Source organism: Drosophila obscura, unplaced genomic scaffold (genome assembly GCF_018151105.1).
Source record: "Drosophila obscura isolate BZ-5 IFL unplaced genomic scaffold, ASM1815110v1 contig_73, whole genome shotgun sequence".
In the NCBI taxonomy this organism is placed as follows: Eukaryota; Metazoa; Arthropoda; class Insecta; order Diptera; family Drosophilidae; genus Drosophila; species Drosophila obscura.
This window is the reverse complement of record NW_024542865.1, coordinates 5,254,245-5,272,713: the sequence shown is the minus strand read 5'-3', so window position 1 is coordinate 5,272,713 and position 18,469 is coordinate 5,254,245. Positions and strand designations below refer to the sequence as shown.

The window sequence follows — 18,469 nt, the reverse complement described above, 5'->3', positions numbered from 1 at the left end:
TCTCCCCAGCAAACGATCGCAAGTTTATGGCGCCCGCAACTTGCAGCGAAAAAATACAGAAAAATAAGAAGAAGCAGAAGAAGAAGAAGGTGGAGCAGGAGGAGCAGGAGGAGCAGGAGTAGCAGGAGGAGAAGGCAAAAATGTAAACAGAAAATTGAATGCAATATCCCCAACCTCGCTGAGGATGCAATGGGTTTTTGGGTTACTACTCGTACCATGATATCATATGGTTATGGTTATGCTAATCAGCAGAAGAGCTGTGCCAAATGGCATTAGAACTGCACATAGTACTCCGCGTACTCTTACATAGGTACATACCACTCTCAGTCCCTCAGCAAATGAATGTTTACGCTTCTATTTAGCTTCCAAAAATTAATATCTAAAAGTGCGATTTGTATCCATCCATCCAGCCATATATGGCTGGCAATTCCATGCTCAAATTACGCTTTAAATGGGAAATTTTTCTATTCGAATTTTAATTAGATGGCTACCTCTATGACCTGAGGTTGGGCTACAAAATTGACAAAAACCCTGCCAATTGGGTAGCACTTATCTACACACAATTTTTGCTGCATATCTATTTTTTATTTATTTATTTATTTTTTATATATTTATTGTCTAAGGCTCAACTAGGGGCAGTTAAACTAAGGAAAGAACAAAAATTACATGCATAAGAGAGCATTGACTATGGCTATTACCCTGACCCGATGGCTCAAGCAGCCGCCATGGTCCAACTGACAGCCAAGTTGTGGTCAGAAAAATAACCGATAGCGTATAAAGTTAAGAATAAATTGAATTAGATTATTCGTTAACAAGGATTTGAGCTTAGTGGTACTAGAGTCAAAGGAAAACATATGAAAATAGTTACGGCAAAGGCTACGGAAAGATTCATAGTCAGAGTAATTAGTAATTAGTAATTAGTGAAATATTTAGCATTCATTTGTCAAGTTATTAAATGTAAATATCTTTTCTGTTTTCTTGCTATCAATTCGCGTAGGCATCACATCTGACGTACGTTACCAGATTCCGGAATATAAATAATAAATAAATTAATATATTGGACAATTTTCTGGTATTTTCTTTGTGCAATAAATAGTTCAATATATTAGAGACTTTTTGTGGCTAAACCTGCAGCAAGAAACATTTTGCTTATAGCTGATAAAAATAAAGCAAAAAATGGCCATAAAAAAGGTGAATAAAAAAGGAGAAATAAAAAAAGTTACCTTGATGCTGAGTTAAAAACGGTTTTCACGTTAAGGCTAATGACATTTTTTTTACCCATAAATAAACTCATAAGGAGCAAATTGTGGGCACAAAATTATGAGGATTTGTGTGTTTTAATTCGGATTTAATGTTTTTTGGCCATTCAAGAAATATCTTTCGATCAGTCATAATAATGTGGCAGCCTGTTGTATTATTATATTCTCGCAGAGGGTGCCCCAATGGAGTAATCCTGCCTAAGGACATATGTTTCCGGAACAGTAAAGCAGCTTCGAGCAGCAGCTCTCTGAGTGGCATTTAATCCGACTATCGACTGCCATTAAACCGCATTGCATGACTTCTTAAGCCCTGCTCGACCTACGACAATAATCAATGTACGATTAATACCTGCACACATACATACATACATACATATGTATGTATGCACGTGTATGTGTGTGTGTGTGTGGCTGCTACGCGACGTTGGATATCTGCAATCTCTGACAGCAGAAGCAACGAAATATATAATTGGAATTAGCGTTAATTAAAAAGGAACATGGCGAAAAACGTACCACCGGACAAAGGAAATACCCGATGCAAATACACCTGTAAAATGGGGGGGGTGGGGAGGGGGATGGGACAAGCACACACACAACGCCCCCCCCCTTTTGCGGTGTTAGCTGCATGCGGGTGCCTGCCATTCAATCAATATCCATCCAGAGCTTGTCAAAGTCCGCTTCCTTTACCCTATCCTCTCCCCTTTTGCTTTTGCTTTTCCGGCTATGTGCATGTGACCAGCATCGCCATCGCCATCGCCCATATGTAAAACCCAACCGACTGTGCCCAATATCCAGCAGCTATATAGCTATATCCTGCACCTATAGCTCGATTTTTGTCGCCCATACATATCGGCCCGGCCATGCCACGCCCATGCATGTTAACGCCTCCACCAATTTGATTGGCCAACGGAGCAGCGCCCACACAAAAAGCGAAAAAAAAAACAACAACAAAAACACCAAAGGAATAACAAAAAAATAATAAAGAAAATAAAAGAAAATGAAGGAAAACAATTATTCGTTTTTGCACTGCAAAAAAAAAGTTCCAGCTGTATGCCCTATAAAAAGCGGGTTGGGTCCATGGACTATTCAGCGGAAGGCTGCAGCTAAATGAGCAATAAAATAATTAAAATATAAATTTATAAATTATTGCTGATGCAGTGCAGGAAGGAAATATTTTTGGGCATACAAAATTATACAAAATATTCCACTGAAGAAGTGTGAAATATAAAAAAAAACAAAGTCAAAGATTTCGTTTGAATTTGTTGGCATAGGCGAAACATTCCGTGTTCTTTGCAATAATTACAATATTCCTAATACAATAACATATGCCCCGAAATTTCGCTTGATATGGTTGTACGTAACACCTTAACCTAGCCAATTTTTTAAACCTTTCTCATATTTTTTATAATTATTATTATTATCCTATTATATTTTTCTTTAAGTATGTACATATATTCCTATTATAGTTCATAGTCAGCAGATAATTGTTAATTAATTGAAATAAATAAATAAACAAAAGTTATTCTTCATTCTGGCAGCTACTTTCAAGGAAAAGAATTGAGTCCCGTGTGTGGAGAAATTATATGCATAATAAACATTAATTTAAATTTATTAATTTATGTGCCCCTTTATCGATCCATAAATGCATCTATGGATTCAGTTTACGATATCGATAAATGCATAAATAGAAATATAAATTTAAATATGAAGAGCATTTTCTAGTTGTGTGGAAAACTGTGCTAACTCTGTCATTCCTTCAATTTTTGCATATTGCTTGCACTTTGCTTTTTTCCTCTTCTTTTTTTTTTTTTTTGCTCTCCATCACACACCGAAATGGACATTTTTTAATTCTTCTTTCTTCAGCTGCTTCGGCTTCGGCTTCACTTTTGTATTTTTTTTTTTTTTTGTCTTCTTTTTGTTGCTAATCAAAAAGCATAACAGGAAGAAGGCAGAAGGCAGCACCAACCCGATGGCTGGCCCCCCCCCATATATGGGGGTGGCACCAGGCGAATAGCTATATACATATATCTGTGCCAGAGACACCCTGCGGCACTCTGCACTGCCACTGCCACAGCCACATCCACAGCCACATCCTGGTTATGTTTGCAGTCGAATAAACAGCATCAATTCATCACACATGCAACAACAGCAACAAAATGGCGCCACCAGGCCCAGAACGAGGACAGAGCCCAAGCCGGAGCCGGAGCCGTGGCCGTAGCCGTAGCCGTGGATATATAGCGCACACCCAATCCTTAGATGGCAGCACACACCAAACACCCAACAGCCAACAGCCAACAGCCCCACCCACCCCACCAACAAGACAACAAAAAGTGCAACCCAATGCTGCTGCTGTTGCTGCTGCTGCTGGTTGGGTGGTTGGGTGGATGGGTGGCAGGCAAGCAGCCCCAAAGCTCGCAGCACTAAATCAACATTTCACTTTGATGAATGATGACCAATGTCCAGGCGCGGGTGTCCACGCCGATAGAGTCCTGTGCGCGGCCCAGTCCTCCACCCACACCAACCACGTGAAGGCGCCGCAGCGCAGCGCAGCATGCAACATTCACAGCACACAACAGCAACAGCAGCAACAACAGCAGCAACAACAGCAGCAGCAACAGCAGCAGCAAAAAGTGAATGAATAAAGGAAAGGGAAAAAAGGAATGGAAAATATCGCTCGCCGGGTAAAAATGGCAAAACAAGCAGAAAACTGGAAAAACTGTTGGGCGCAGCAACACACACACACACACACGCACACGGGTAGAGGGGTGGGGGTGCAAGGAGTAAAGATAGGGAAACAAAAAATTGTGCAGAAGAGGAGGCTGAAAATAGACACGAACACTAATCGAATTATTGCCACTGCAGAGGAGCTGCAGCCCATGTGCCCCCCTGCCACCCACTAACCCCACACTGACCGCCCCACCACCCACATGGCAACCCCTTCTAACCCACTGCAGTTGTCCTGCTCTCTCGCTCGCTCTCTCCCTCTCTTCTTACACACACACACACACACACATGTGGAGCAGCAGAGAGAGAGATGGATGGAGACTCGTTGCAAAAAAAATACGAGAAGTGCTTCCTCTTTTCTTGCTTTGTAATTAAAAAGAAAAATATCAAAAGAAAAAAGAAAAAAGAAAGAAAAGAAAAAAAAAAAAGCAAAGGAGAAGCAATGGAGAAGAAGCAGGCAGATGTCCTGCCAGAAGGGAGGTGTATGAGGGTGCATGGCTGGATACTGGGTGGAACCCAATGCATATGCATATGGATATGGATATGGATGCGTGGCTCTTGCTCTCTCTCTCTCTCTCTCTCTCTGTGTGTGTGTGTGTGTGTGTGCGAGTCGCCTATCGATGCGATGCTGACCAACCAAAATCGAACAGAGTCGAGAGTCGAGAGCTCTGGCCATATAGCCCAAAAAATATGTAGCACCCAGAATGCAGCGGAAAGAGCGGCGCAATAGAAGTCAACGGAGTGGGGAGGGGGGGCAGGGCGGTGCAGTCTTCCTTATGTGTACCGCAATAAACAAAAAAATATCCGAACATAAATTAAAAACGTCTGCGACAGAAACGCAAAAAACTGAAACGAAGCAAAAGCCAAGGCAGCGACACAGCCACACCACCCACAAGCCACCCACCTGCCACCCACCTGCCACCCACTGACCCTACACAGAGGAGCGTTCTCTCTCCCCCTCTCGCATAGTCGCTAATCAATGCAGCGGGGGCAGAGCCATTGGCAGCTTCTCTGCAGCCCTGCCTGATCCGCTGCCTCGTTAAAAATTCCTAAGACCCCCCCCAACCGCCACGCCCCGCTTTTAGTGCCCATATTTCCACGCCAATTAGCTGCTAAATCTTATTCTGATTGAAGGATTAACTTTGCCAGGCAGCAAAGATATTTAACAAATATTCGCAGAAGCCAAAGGTACAAAATAAATCCATACAAAAATCTATAAAGAAATCAATTTAAAAAAAATAAAAAATAAATCAATCAAGTAAGCTCTGGCTGCCTGCCTGCCTGCCTGCCTGCTGTCATTTGCACACACAAATCTCAGTTTAGTTCAGAACACACTCTCGGCTTCATTGGCAGCACACACAAAAAGCAACAAAAAATAACAACAATAAAATTAAATTAAAGAAAATTATAATTTGGATATGCCCGCCATTCGCGAATTGAACTACGAGCAGCGTCAGACCCTGCAGCAATGGCTGCAGAAATATCAGGTGGCGCTGGACCATCGCACACGCACCCAGCTGAGCGACGCTTTCGCGGTGGCGAAGCTCTTCGAGCAGGTGCATCCCGGCCTCATCGACTTCAGGGGCTATGTGTCGCGCAGCAGCCTGGCGCTGAAGAAACTTAATTGGCATATATTCAATTTGCGGACATTGAAGCCCATGAATATGGGCCTCAGCCAACGGGAGCTGCTTGGGCTGGCACGCGGCAATGGCTGGGCCCTCGAGACGCTGCTCTACAAGCTGATGAAAACCGATGATGTGGCAACGCGAGCCGAGGGCGGACAGGAGGCGGCACAGAGTGGCGACATAGCCGACTAAAGGAGAGCGACAGGTACATGGAAAACATTTCTAATTCTCATTTTTAAATCTATTTTAATGTTAAATTAACTTCATTTTGGCTTACAGAATTGCTGCGAAAATTAATTCACATTGGTAAAATGTTTCTTTCGGCTTTGAAAATTAATAGAAATATTTAAATCGTTTTAATCTGAAAAACTGGCAAAATGAGATGGAAAGTGCACACGCGATTGGCCCCTTGGCCAACTCAATTCGCAGCAAAGGCAGCACAGCAAGTCTCCCAGCAAAGACAATCCAAGGAGAGTGCAGAACATGTGCCACATGATTGGGAATGGTGGATGGATGTTGCTGCTGTTGCTGCTGCTGCTGAAAATGTCATCAGTGCGCGTGTTGTTGCTGTTGCTGTGGCTGTGGCTGTTGTTGCAGTCAATTGCATTGCAACATTTCATTTTCTGATATGAAAGATTTAAAGTTTGCAACATAAAAATGTCACGTTTTTCATGGTCGCCACAAGACCGACAACCGACAACCGACAACCGCCAACCGCCAACCGACTCCAAGCCATGTTGAACTTTTCTTGCCGGTTCTGCTGCTGCTGCTGCTGTTGCTTTGTTAGTGCGCATGTGCAGCATCATTTGTAGCAGACCTCCTGGTCACCTCAGCTCCCCCCCCCCCGGCATCCTGCTGACGCTCCGCTCTTCCTCGTTGGCTCTCCTCCTCATCTCTGTACTCCAGCTAACTTTTGCCAGTCTATTTATGTTACAATTTGGTGGCTGCCAAGCGAAAAAATGTTGCCAACTTTGCGTTTGCTTTTGCTTTTGTTGTTGCCATACCCCCACTACCCCCTGCACCCGCCATGCTGTGTATACCCTTGCAGAGGGTGTCGAATATTTTGCAATGATTTTTGGAATTTTTACAGAATTATTTAGCGCAGCCAAAGCCATGGGAGATCTATCATTTAAATATATATAAATTAAATTTAGCTGCCCATATTTAATGCTGCATTTTGTAAGGGTATCACAGCATTCGGCTGTTGCAGTTTCGCTATGGTTTTTTTTTTGTTTGTTTTGATTTTTTTTCGGGCTTGTTTGACAATGCGCGTCGTGACATCTGCCAAGGCTCAGGCTGAGGCTCAGGCTCAGGCGAATGGTGCGCCGGGGTTGCCAGGGAGGGGGAGGGGGTGGGCTGCCTAGTGGGTGCATAGTTGAGAAACGAGTTCCCCCCCCCCCCATGCCACATGCCACAGGCCACATGCATGTGCCCGATTCTTATTAATTTGGCAGAACAGTTGACGCAGTCATCGTCCACTGTGTACGCACATCTCGTGGGGATCTCTCCATCTGCATGGCTTGAACCCTGTGTAGCCTCTCTCTCTCTCCCTCTCCCTCGCTCTTTCTCTCTGTTGACTTGGCTGGCTTCATAAATTTTTATTGCCTCACTGAGAAGACTTTGACTGAGAATCAGGCTGCAGCTTCAGCTCTGCCAGAGCCTGAGACTCAGCCTTAGACTCCGACTCCGACTCGAGGCTGAGGTTGGAGGCACAGGCCGAGATTCCACTGATATGAGTTGGTAGGCAACAGCAGCAGCAGCAGCAGCCAGATGAGCCATCGGGACAGTAGCCCAGCCCCACCAGGCAGACGGCGACGGCGACGGCGACGACGACGAGCAAAGATTTCGTTTCGTTTTGTCACAAATTAAACACGTTTTTCCGCAGAACCTAATGAATAAACAAGCCCACAAGAGAGCCCACAAATGAATGAGAGCGAACAGTGGGAACTAGCGCAACGACTAGCAGATGCTCTACGGGTTGGCTGGCGACTGTCAGTGCTGATAAGTGCAGCCTCTGAGCACACACCCTGAGAGCTGTGGCTGTGGCTTACAATAATTCAAACTTAATAAGTAATTAGCCCTGCTGCACATATTTCTGGCTATGGCAGAGAGCGACTGAGGCAGAGTTCTTGCCCTTCCCCTGGGTAATATTGAAGAACAAATTGCCGAATGGTGCGGGGTGTAGCTCCCTCCAGACTCCTTCCATTGAAGCTGCCCATTAAAATGGAGCTTGGGCAGCCAAAACGCTGCTACCATTCCATTCCTTGGCATTCCATTCTTGAACATTTTTTAGGCTTAATTTCGAGCTGGCCACGCCCACAGCCACAGCCACAGCCACAGCCACTGCCATGTGGGGCAATCAACGGGGCTGTAAATAAAAAACGCCAAGCCGAACCACTTTCATCCTGGGAGCCTGCGAGCAGGGAGCCTGTTGCCTCCGACTACCTTTCGATGACATACATAAGTGTTAATTGAACATGCCACACTCACACGGCGCAGTGTGGCCGGGTCTCCATGTGTCCAGGTGCGAGTGAATGTTGAATGTTGCTGCTTGCAACATGCTGTTGCCTTGTTGCAATTACGCACTTCTAATGCAATTTCAATAATTGGGCATCAAATTTATGGGGCGACACTGCAACGATGTTGCAACAAATTACGAAGTGCGAACATCCCCCCAGTGCGGGGAGGGCATCATCATCATCATCACGGGGATGAGGAGGCGCTGCGAGAGAGGCAGCCCCCTCAGCCCCCCCTGCCAACAGCTTCAACTGCAATTATTTCTATTAAAAAATATATATACAAAAAAAAAAAAATGTAAGAGCGGAAACTTTTTTTCTGCGTTTTGTTGGTTCGGGCTGCCTGCACAAATATGAAAATTTTGCAAAAACATTTTCTCTATATAAAAATATTTCTCTTTGCTCCGCTGTGCGCCTTCTTTTTTGCTGCTGCTGCTGTTCCTCTTTCCACTTTGCTCTTGCTTACTTTATAATTGTGCTCGATTTGCATGCGAGTCGAGTGGAGTGGAGTGGAGTCGAGGCGATGCGATGCGCGCATGAAATTCTATTAGGCCACAACATTTCGCAATTGCGTGCTGATTGCCGGTTGCAAGTGCCACAGCAGCAGCAGCAGCAGCAAGTGGCTAGAAGCCAGCAGCCAGCAGCAGAAGAAGGCCTAAAGGCAGCCTAGAGATGAGCAGCAGTCTTGAGCATTCCACTCCATATACTATATAGGAACAAGAGGCGGCCCAGCAAAGCCCTCGAAAGACTCACGACACTCACAAGACTCCCATTTGATGCTTGAAGAATAAGAATAAGACAAGAAGCTCACGCTGCCATCGCCTGCAATCAGCTGGTATGCCCTGGTAGCCTCTTGGCCAATAGCCAAAAGGGATGAATCGAAAACCCTCGAGGGCCTGCCGCTGCTGCCGCTGCTGCTTTGCATGCACGGGATTATTAGTTACGGCCGCCTGAACGCATTTTGCGTTTGAAATGGAATGGAATGGAATGGAGCCCCCCTCCCCGCTACCCTCCGCAGCAGCACCCACAGATGCACCATTTATTAATAATTTTAATTAACACTAGAATTATGTTTTGCGCGTAATTATGCGAAACGCGACAACAAAAAGATTCCGCGCCCAAAGATCCAATGAATGCCGTGCTGCGAGTTTCAGCTGCAGCTGGAGCTGGAGCTGGAGCATGTGTATGCAAAGTAGTGTTCCCCCCCCCCAGAGTAGTAGCTCCCCTCTGCCCGCTTTGGCCTGGCCAATTAAGGTGTGCAAGCCGCGAACCCTGGGCCAAAACGCCCACTTTCCTTTTTCAAGCTGCCGCCCGGCAAGCCGCTGGATTTGCAGCTGGAACTGCAGCAGAATCTGCGCATTAAGAGGGAGTTAGGCGGGTCAGGCAAGCGGAACTAATCTAATCCCAGGAAGCCCCTGCCAGCCCCCGTCGTATAATCATAATATAATATAATCGCCGCTGGTGCCTCAATCAATGATTGCTGACTCTCTCTCTCTCTCTCTCTCTCTCTCGTGTGGCAGTGCGAGCAGTGTGTGAGCCGCTGGGAACCCAAGGAATTAAGGCAGCTCTACATAGGTGCTTCTAGGTGCTTTTCTGTATGATTAAAAGTTACTTTGAGTCACTTGAACATGGCATTCAAATTGATTAGGCGACGCGCCAGCAGCGAGGCCTTCGGCTCATGCCTGGGTGTTTAATTAATTGCGTTTGCTATTTAAGTCATTTAATTTGCCCTTCCAAAATTATGCGAAGCTGTACAAATATTTAAATGCATATTTAGCAGTTTAATTGTTGGCTCATTAAATAAATAAAAAATTAATAATAAATAATAATAAATAAATAATTAATAACAAATAAATAATAATAAATAAAAAAAAGTAAAATAAATAAATAATTAACATTAAATAATAATAAATAAATAAAATAAATAAATAATTAATAATAAAAAATAATAAATAAATCAAATACTAAAATAAATAATTATAATATAGATTAATAATAAATAAATAATTAATTAATAATAATAATAAATAATAATAAATATATAATAATAAATAATAATAAATAAATAATAATAAATAAAATAAATAAATAATTAATAATAAATAAATAAAATAAATAAATAATAGTTAATTAAATGATTAACCTTTGCAGCGATGCTGGAAAGACGGCCAAAAATGTTTGAAAAATGCTGTGAAAAAATTAACCCACCTTAGAGTTAACTTTTTGGTGTCTGTCTAAACTTTTGGTGCGTTGATTAAACATTTTGTGCAGATTTATTTATTAACCATAAGCCAGGCCATGGCTCGCATATCCACCCTCCCACAGGGGGGAGCAGCAATTGTTTCGCAGGCCTTTTGGCCCGTCTAATGACAACATAATTACTTTGCGCGAAAACGTTTTGCCGCGCAGCCCAATGAAATGTGGCCCAGGAACCGTTTTAATTGCAGTTCAGAGCGTGAGAGGAGCAGAAACACTGGATGCGAAATGGTAGGGGGGGGGGGGAATGGTGAAAATACAAAATAGAATGTTGGCCAACTGTGAGAGGATGTTGCCGCCCACGTTGGAGGGTTGCCGCTCCTCTGAGCAGCGTTCCAGTTGCAGTTGCAGTTGCCACAGCCGAAAAGTGCGTACAGGCAGGCAGGGTGGGGAGGAGGCGGCATGTGGCATGTGGCACGGGCCACGGACCACGGGCCACGGGCCACGAGGAACGGCAACAATCCAGTTAACAGTAATTGCTGGCGCGTCGTGTTTTCGGACCACCAATGGATTGATTAACTACGTGTTCGATATTTCAGCTCCCCCATCCCCATCCCCACCCCCAGCCGCTGCTCTTCCTGTGCTACCCCCCTGCCACTCCTCTGCTGCCCACCTCCAGCTGTGTCACTTTGGTATTGATGATGTGGCCCGGGCCCGGGACCGGGACCAGGCCCAAGTGTTCCATTCCATTCCGGCTGCTTGCGATCTGCTTGCGTTGAGCAACGCAACGCAACGCAAGTCCAAATCAAATTTACTATAATGACCACTCAAATGGACAGCGTAATGGGGCATGCAGCGCAGCCAGAGAGATGAGGAGCCACAGAGAGGAGCTGGCTGGAGACAGCGACAGCAACGGCGACAGAGACAGCGACAGAGACAGCGACAGGGAAAGAGAAAGGCCCCCAAACGGAGCTTTGGAGCAGCGGAAAGTGGGCGAAATACTTGCAGCAGAGGCTGAACGAGAAGCTAATGGCATTTGGCTGGTGTTGCGTGCATTTGACATTGTGGCATGGAGCATGGAGCATGCAGCATGGGGCACTAGCGCAGAGTCGCTAGGAGAGACGTGTGGACAGGAGTGGAGTGGAGTGTGGAGCGGAGCGGAGTGTGGAGCGGAGCGGAGCGGAGTGGGTAGGCTTACAAGATGGAAATGCTGACGAGGCCTGTGGGCGATTGGCTGCTTCCCCTGGCTGCCCCACCAGAATGCTGATCAAAATGGAGCACAAATTTGTGCTCCAAGATTAGATAAGAGAGATAAGATAATGTTTGGGAATATTAAGCAGCAGTAGCAGGGGAATGGCAGCAGAGGAGGCAGTCTCCCAATCGATAGATGCAGTTTTTAATTATTTACAGGCAATCAACAGAAGGCATTCGACTGCCAGTAAGTCCTGTCCAGCAATTAAATGATTGAGATTCTGTAGAATTCATACAAAGCGCAAAGCAGCGCAGAAAAATCGCATAAAACAATGAGGAAAACATCAATGGATCTGGCACATAAAAGATGGGCGATGGGAAATGGTAGATGGTAGAGCTGCCCCAGCGGGTGCCTCAATTAAATGCTTAGCTAAAGTGACTAACTAAATAGAGTGCTAAGAAATGGGATTAAAGATAAGCTATGTTCAGCTAGAAATAAATGCAAAATGTAACAAAAGAAATGTCACTGCACTGCAAGCAGGAAAAATGTAAGAAAAAAGTACTTAAAAAATATTCCATAAATATAATTTAATAGTCAGCAAATATTAAAGTAAATAATGGTTAATAAATAATATTAAAACAGTCAATAATAGTTGAATAATATAATAATATATAATTAATATTAAATAATTAATTAATTGTGTTTAATATATTAATAATAATATAATATAATAATATATAATTAATATTAAATAATTAATTAATTGTGTTTAATTTATTAATAATAATATAATAAAGGCAAAATACACAGGCATGTAAATGAAACCCAGAAACATGCAACCAAAATTATTTGAGGAATGAACGAGACGCGTGAAATGAGTTGCGCGGTGCGTGGTGCGAGGGGTATCGGGGTATCATATACCCGACCATATTCGAAGAATGCTAATAGGCCCTCCATCCTCCTGATAGATTAAGCCAAATGCAAGGCATTCCAGCAAGTTCCCCCACTCCCCCATTAGCCATAAATTGCGTGGCCCCGAGGCGCTGCTACCTCAGTGGCAGGTGCCACAGATGGGGCAACGAGCAGCAGCCAGAAGGGTTCAGTTCACGATTGATGGGGGGGATGTGTGTGTGCTGTGTGGTGTGCTGTGTGGTGTGCTGCCCCATACTTGCACTCCTTTGGGGTCCCGGTCCACGCAAGTGATTGGCATTTTTTTGGCTGCCGTGCGCCGAGGATTTCGCACCTCAGCGCGGGGTCACCGGCACGCCACATCTCTCCAGCAAGCAGCAGCTGCAAGCAGTGGGCAAGCAGAGCAGAGCAGGCATGGGCATGGGTACGGCATGGACATGGCATCGGTGTAAGCTCCTTATGAGTAGTTGTCGGGCAACAACTTAATTGAATGTTGTTGGCGTTGCTTTGGGGCACCAAGGGGCAGCTGCTTATCGCAGTGCAATTAATTCCAACGATTTGCTTAGCTGTAAAATGTGTAACAAGGGAGGGCACCCCATGCCGAAATACCCAAATATACCCATACCCATATCCATATCCAGATCAAGGGGCACCGCAAAGAGTAATTTTTGTAGCGGTTTTTGGGGTTCGATTTGAGTTGCGGTTTTCGGTTCGGTTTCGGTTTCGGTTCGGTTTCGGTTGCCTGTCAACCGGCAACAACAAAACGTAAATCAAGAAATTTGCTTAACCCACGCGCCATCATCTGTGAGGGTCCCCGGGCACCCCCCCACCACCCTCTTGCAATGCGCTAACCCTAAACCGATCTGCGATCCGCGATCCGCGATCCCCGATCTGCCTTCCATTTGCCCTGAACAGGTGGCGCGGCGCACACAACGCCGCATGCGCGCTCTTTGCATATCAAAAATGCTGCGGGAATGGAATGGAAATGGAAATGGGCTGGCGGGCATGGTGGAATGATACGGTATATGGTACAAGGGGGGAGTGGGGGGGAATTGGTACGGTATCGGGGCGCATGCGCCTTCCTGCAGTCAGTCCGCGCTGTCGGCGCTGCTGTCCCTCCTGTCCACAGAGTTGCCATAAAGCACAATGGGTGGTAAATTGAAGCTTTCAACTTGTTGCTGTCTGTTGTTGCTCTTGTTGCATGCCCTCCCCCCCCCACGCCCCTGCCACTGCCACTCTTCTGATTTCAATTCGCTGGCGGTGCGGCTGTTTTGACAATGTGCGCCGCTTTAATTGGAGCCGTGTCATTAAGTGCACGCAATAAGAAAATCTGACAAAACGCCAGCTGAGCTGAGGCCTCAGAGCGGCATGAAAATGGCACGAGGATGGGGCTATAAAAATCATTAAATAGATTCGGTCCATGAGGAAATGCAACAACAACTAAACCCACTCTCTGGCTGTCTGGGGAACTGTCTAGGAACTGCAGCAACTGGAGCACACATAGAGCGTTGTATGGGAAATATTCAGATCAAAGATAAACCCCCGAAAATATCTATAAAGAGCGCCAGGGAGCGCAGCCATTTGATAGCTTTGATAGCTGAAAAACTGATCATAAAAAGATCATAGCACAAGGCAGTCGTGGCCGAGCGGTTAAGGCGTCTGACTAGAAATCAGATTCCCTCTGGGAGCGTAGGTTCGAATCCTACCGACTGCGCATATAAGTACGCGGGGATACTCAACGAAGTTCCCCTCTTTTTTGTTGCAGTGTAAAATATAATATTTAGTGACACAATTTATTGATAAACATTTGATGTTGTGCCCTGCCCGTGGCCGCCTGTGGGTTGGGTGGCAGAGTTCTCTCCAGCCGTGCCAAGTGTTTCGTCTCGACAGCTGTTGGTTGTTGCTTTTGTTTCTAATCTCAGTGTTTTATTTATGGATCATACGATTATGTCTCTTTCTAATTCATCACAGAAATGAAGAGCTCAAAAAGGGAGGGGGACACCAGCCCTGCACACTCCGCATCCCACTCTGATTATGCGCCATGAGACTTCCTCCTGGCTCATTCCCTTCCCTTCCCTTATTCCTTCTCGCTCGTGTTCTCCGTGGATTGAATCCCTTCTGTATTCCTTGCCATCGCCAGATTCTTCCTGAAGCAAAAGTCGCGCTGTAAATAAATAAAATAAAATTTCCTGCCACTTGGGCGATAAGCAACAAAACTTTTCCCACAGCCCCCCGTCGCCGCCCAAAAGTCAATGCAAAAGTTTCGACAGGTCTCAGCATTTCAGGCCGCCGCCGAGGCAACAGTCAGCAGTCAACATCCCACAGTCAGTGTGGGTGGATGGGTGGTTGGGTGGTTGGGTGGTTGGGTGGGTGGGTGTGCGGATGGGTGGCATAAAAAGCCAGTGAAATTGTCGCCACAAAAGTTCTGGAGGGTCTGCTGCTGCCTGGCAGTCTTCCTGCCACCCTTCCTTCCACACCAGTGGCCTCTGGCTATTGCCGCTCCATGGCCAGTGCACCCCAGGGTATATTTTAGTCGTGCCAATGGGGTAAGCAACGATCTGCTTTAGCAGTGGGCAGCAAGAGGCAAGCCAAAGGCACAAATATCCTCAAGTATCCTTCCTCCCAAAAGGGTATACCCATGGTCGGCTATATCAGCTGTACGTTACCCCAATAGTTGTTGTTGTTGTTATTGTTTCTGTTACTTTTTGTTGCTGTTGTTGTTTTTTTGCTGCTCGAGGCGCGAGGCTCTTCTCTGCTTCGTTTCCTTTTTGGCAGGCGCCGCCGTTATGTCTCGCAAAAGTTTCAAGAAACCGGTTCCGTCGCGCTCCGCCTCTCACCCACGCTCACTCCCTCACTCACTCACTTCCTCAGCAGCTCTCTCCCACACTCTCTCACTCCCTCAGCCGCTCTCTCACTCACGCCCTCTCTTGCTCGCTCGAGGCCAGAACTTTCTATGTCATATTTGTGTGTGTGTCTGTGACTGTGTGTGTGCCTGTGTGTGTGCCTGTGTGCGCGATTCGTTTTGATATAATTTATTGTAAAATTATTTCCGTTTTGCTGTTACTTTGTGGCCGGTTGCCTGCCCAAAAAGCCACAAAACAAAACAAAAACAAAAAACAGCCGAAAAAATAAGCCGAGGGAGGCAGAAGTGTGGGCAAGGATGAGCTGTGGCGAGGGGGCTACGGCGGGCAAGTGCAAAAAAAAAAAACGTGGCCCATCAAAGGGCCATTTAATTGGCGTCTATTTATGTCATCGCAGATAGCGGCAGATCGCACCGATCGGCCACAGGAGATCGTGAGTGACAAACCAAAAGCTGCCACGACACAACACACACACACACACACACAAGACACACACACACCCCCGTAGTGGTACTGACTCCTGACTCCATTCAGCAGGCATGTAGAATCCAATCCAGGACCAGGGCGGATCTCGCCGGGCCGCGAAACAATGAAAATTGATATTGAGGGAAATCTTAAAGGCCGCAATCACCGCTATCAAGCAACTCCTCTCATTACGCATATGGAATACAATTTTAACTCCAAGCGCCGACCAGGTTCCCAGTGCATGTCCCCAGTGCCCAGTGCCCGCCCCAGCGGTCAGATCAAGCAACGCAGCTCCACTGACGTTGCCTTGGCCCTGGCTTTGGCCCTGGCCACCAAGGTCTGTCCATCATTATGTCAACGCTCTGAATGCGCATGTCAATCAAGATGAAGTGCCGCTGATATGTCCATCTCGGGCCCGCAGACTCCAACTGCAACAACAACTTCAACTTCAACTTCGACTTCGACTGCGATTTCGAACTCCGTTTCAGTCTGAGGGCCTGCTGATTGCCCTGCCCTGGGAATATTGGTCTCTGGTGGGCCATGCCCTCGCACCAGCAGCGAAAGTTGCCTCAAAGTTGATGTCTGCAAGTGAGAAAAGAAAAGGAAGGAAAAGAAAAGAAAAGAAAAGAAAAGGAAGGAAAAGAAAAGAATTTCCAAGCAAACAGAATTAATACGAGAATTTTCGAATAGCTTTTAATACTTTGCTGAATGGGGCATATGGCAATGAATATTATTTGCGGTGCGCTCTGTGCACGCCCTTGCAGTTGGATGCATCCATCCAGCCATCAGGGGACATCCTTCTGGGCAGAATATTTACAATTAATTTGGAGTAATTATCACACCAGAAAACAGCGCACAAAAATGTTGTGCAACTCAACCAGAACTCGTAATAAAATCGCAAGAGATATAAAAATGAAGAAAGAGCTCAATATATGCCCATGAAAGTCCCTGTGAAATGAAGCTGCTATTTGTCAATCCTCAGCCAAATGAAGTCGCCACTATGTGAGGGCGGACATTAAGGACACTCGCTCAGTGCTGATTTGATTTGCTGGTTGCGTCTTGCGTGGCAGGTGATTTTTGGTTTAAAAGAAAAATGAAAATTTGTAGGAAATTTTGGGGTAACTTTCGCTGCTTTGTTGCCAAAATATATGCGAGTATTTGCTGAATTTACTCCATTACATTTTATGGCCATAACTATTTCTTGAGGTGAACGAACACTTCCTTGGCTTCTCTGACTGCCCCCGAAAAGCTGGTTGGATAATCGTCCAGGCACAGGGATACGAGCAGATGCACATCTCGTGGATTTATGGCCGCTTTGAGCATGAGCTTTGAATTGCTTACATCCTTTGATGATGGCCTCTCACTCATTTCGATTTATGAGAGAATCTCACCAAGAAACGTTTCCGCAGCCTCAGGGCTCAGTGCTCTAGCTCGGGCTCTAGCTCTGGCTCTGGCCCTGGCCACTGCCTCAGTCCATTCCCTCCTCCCCATCTCCGCTTGCACTTGCACCGAGGTACGACGAGTATTTTATTATTTTGTGCAATAATTTTTTATTGTTTTGCTGGGCAAGTTGATCCTGGCGTTGGCCCTTAACGAACACAACAGTTCCTTCATCCGTTCTTATATATACATATATATCTTTGTTTTTTTTTTGTTTTTTTCGTTTTTCGTCCACTTTCAATTGTTCTGTTCTGCCAGCCCCTGCCAGCGACGGCCCCAGCCGGCAGGGAACGTTCTACGCTTGATATTTATTTGTTGTATGTTGGGCTATAAACGTGAAATTTACTGCGGAATGTCATTTAAAGTACAAACATTCTGCACTCTCTCTCCGCTCCACTATCTCCGCCTCAAGCTCTCTGCTCCTCTGCTCCCTCTTCTCCCTCTTCTCCCTCTCTTGTGTTATTTGTTGTGTTTGTCTGTTCTGGTGGGGCTCTTTTTTTCGGGGATATATTTACTTGTATTTGCCGAGGGCCCGGACTAACGGTTCCTATGCACGCCAAATGACGCCGCTGTCGATGTGTTGTCGCGACACTGAGTCAAAGTTTTGATACCCCGTAGAGCCCATGGAATCCTCCATATGGTAAACGGCGAAAGGCCATTCCAGGCAAGGGAAAAAGGCTTACCAGCTTACCCATCTAGCAAATATCATTTAATTCAAATCTAGCTAGTGATATTTTGTATTATTTATTTTAATAGAATAGCTATAATTTTTTTGTTATTTTAATTAATATTTTGCAGGCTTTTTTGCATAATTTTCCATAGCATTTGCAGGGCATCCCCTAGTCGAAATAACTGCGTGGCATTTCCTACTTGCCTTATTTTTTTTTTTTCTGTAGCATTTATTTTGTTGGTTCTGTCGTATTTTATAATCCTTTTCCTCTTTTCGGTTCGACGGGAATGGAGGAGGCATTTTGTCTGTTTCGCCCATTCCCCGTCCACCACCACCTCTTCCGGGTCGCTCTCCGGCTCTCTCGCTCGCACTGGCTGGGCGGGCGTTTGTCATTATGTGGCCTGCTTCCGGATTATATTTTCGGCAGGAATTTTCTGTTTATTTGCACGTCTTAGCAGCTGTCGCCGTTACACACGACCGCCCTGGTGGAGCCAGGAGCCAGCAACCAGGAGAGACCTCTGCACCCTTGAGTCCGCTTTGTCCCGCCCCGACCCACCCCACCCACGCTGGCGTATACCATTAATTTCGTCAAGTGGCCTAATGCCGTTCCAC

General features: G+C 45.7%; 1 protein-coding gene and 1 non-coding gene across 2 annotated transcripts; both read left to right on the top strand.

Moving 5' to 3' along the window:
* Window positions 1–5,295: 5,295 nt before the first annotated feature.
* Window positions 5,296–6,303, top strand: LOC111065337. Its single transcript, XM_022353455.2, has 2 exons — window positions 5,296–5,813; window positions 5,888–6,303. The coding sequence occupies exon 1, from the start codon at window positions 5,402–5,404 to the stop codon at window positions 5,798–5,800; it is 399 nt and encodes a 132-aa protein (XP_022209147.1). The 5' UTR covers window positions 5,296–5,401; the 3' UTR covers window positions 5,801–5,813; window positions 5,888–6,303.
* Window positions 6,304–14,053: 7,750 nt separating this feature from the next.
* Trnas-aga lies at window positions 14,054–14,135 on the top strand. Its single transcript has one exon. It is a non-coding gene; the product is annotated as a tRNA-Ser (tRNA).
* Window positions 14,136–18,469: the final 4,334 nt, after the last annotated feature.

Coding starts and splice junctions, on each gene's coding strand:
- LOC111065337 (XM_022353455.2), top strand. CDS start 5,402: ATGCCCGCCATTCGCGAATTGAACTACGAGCAGCGTCAGACCCTGCAG.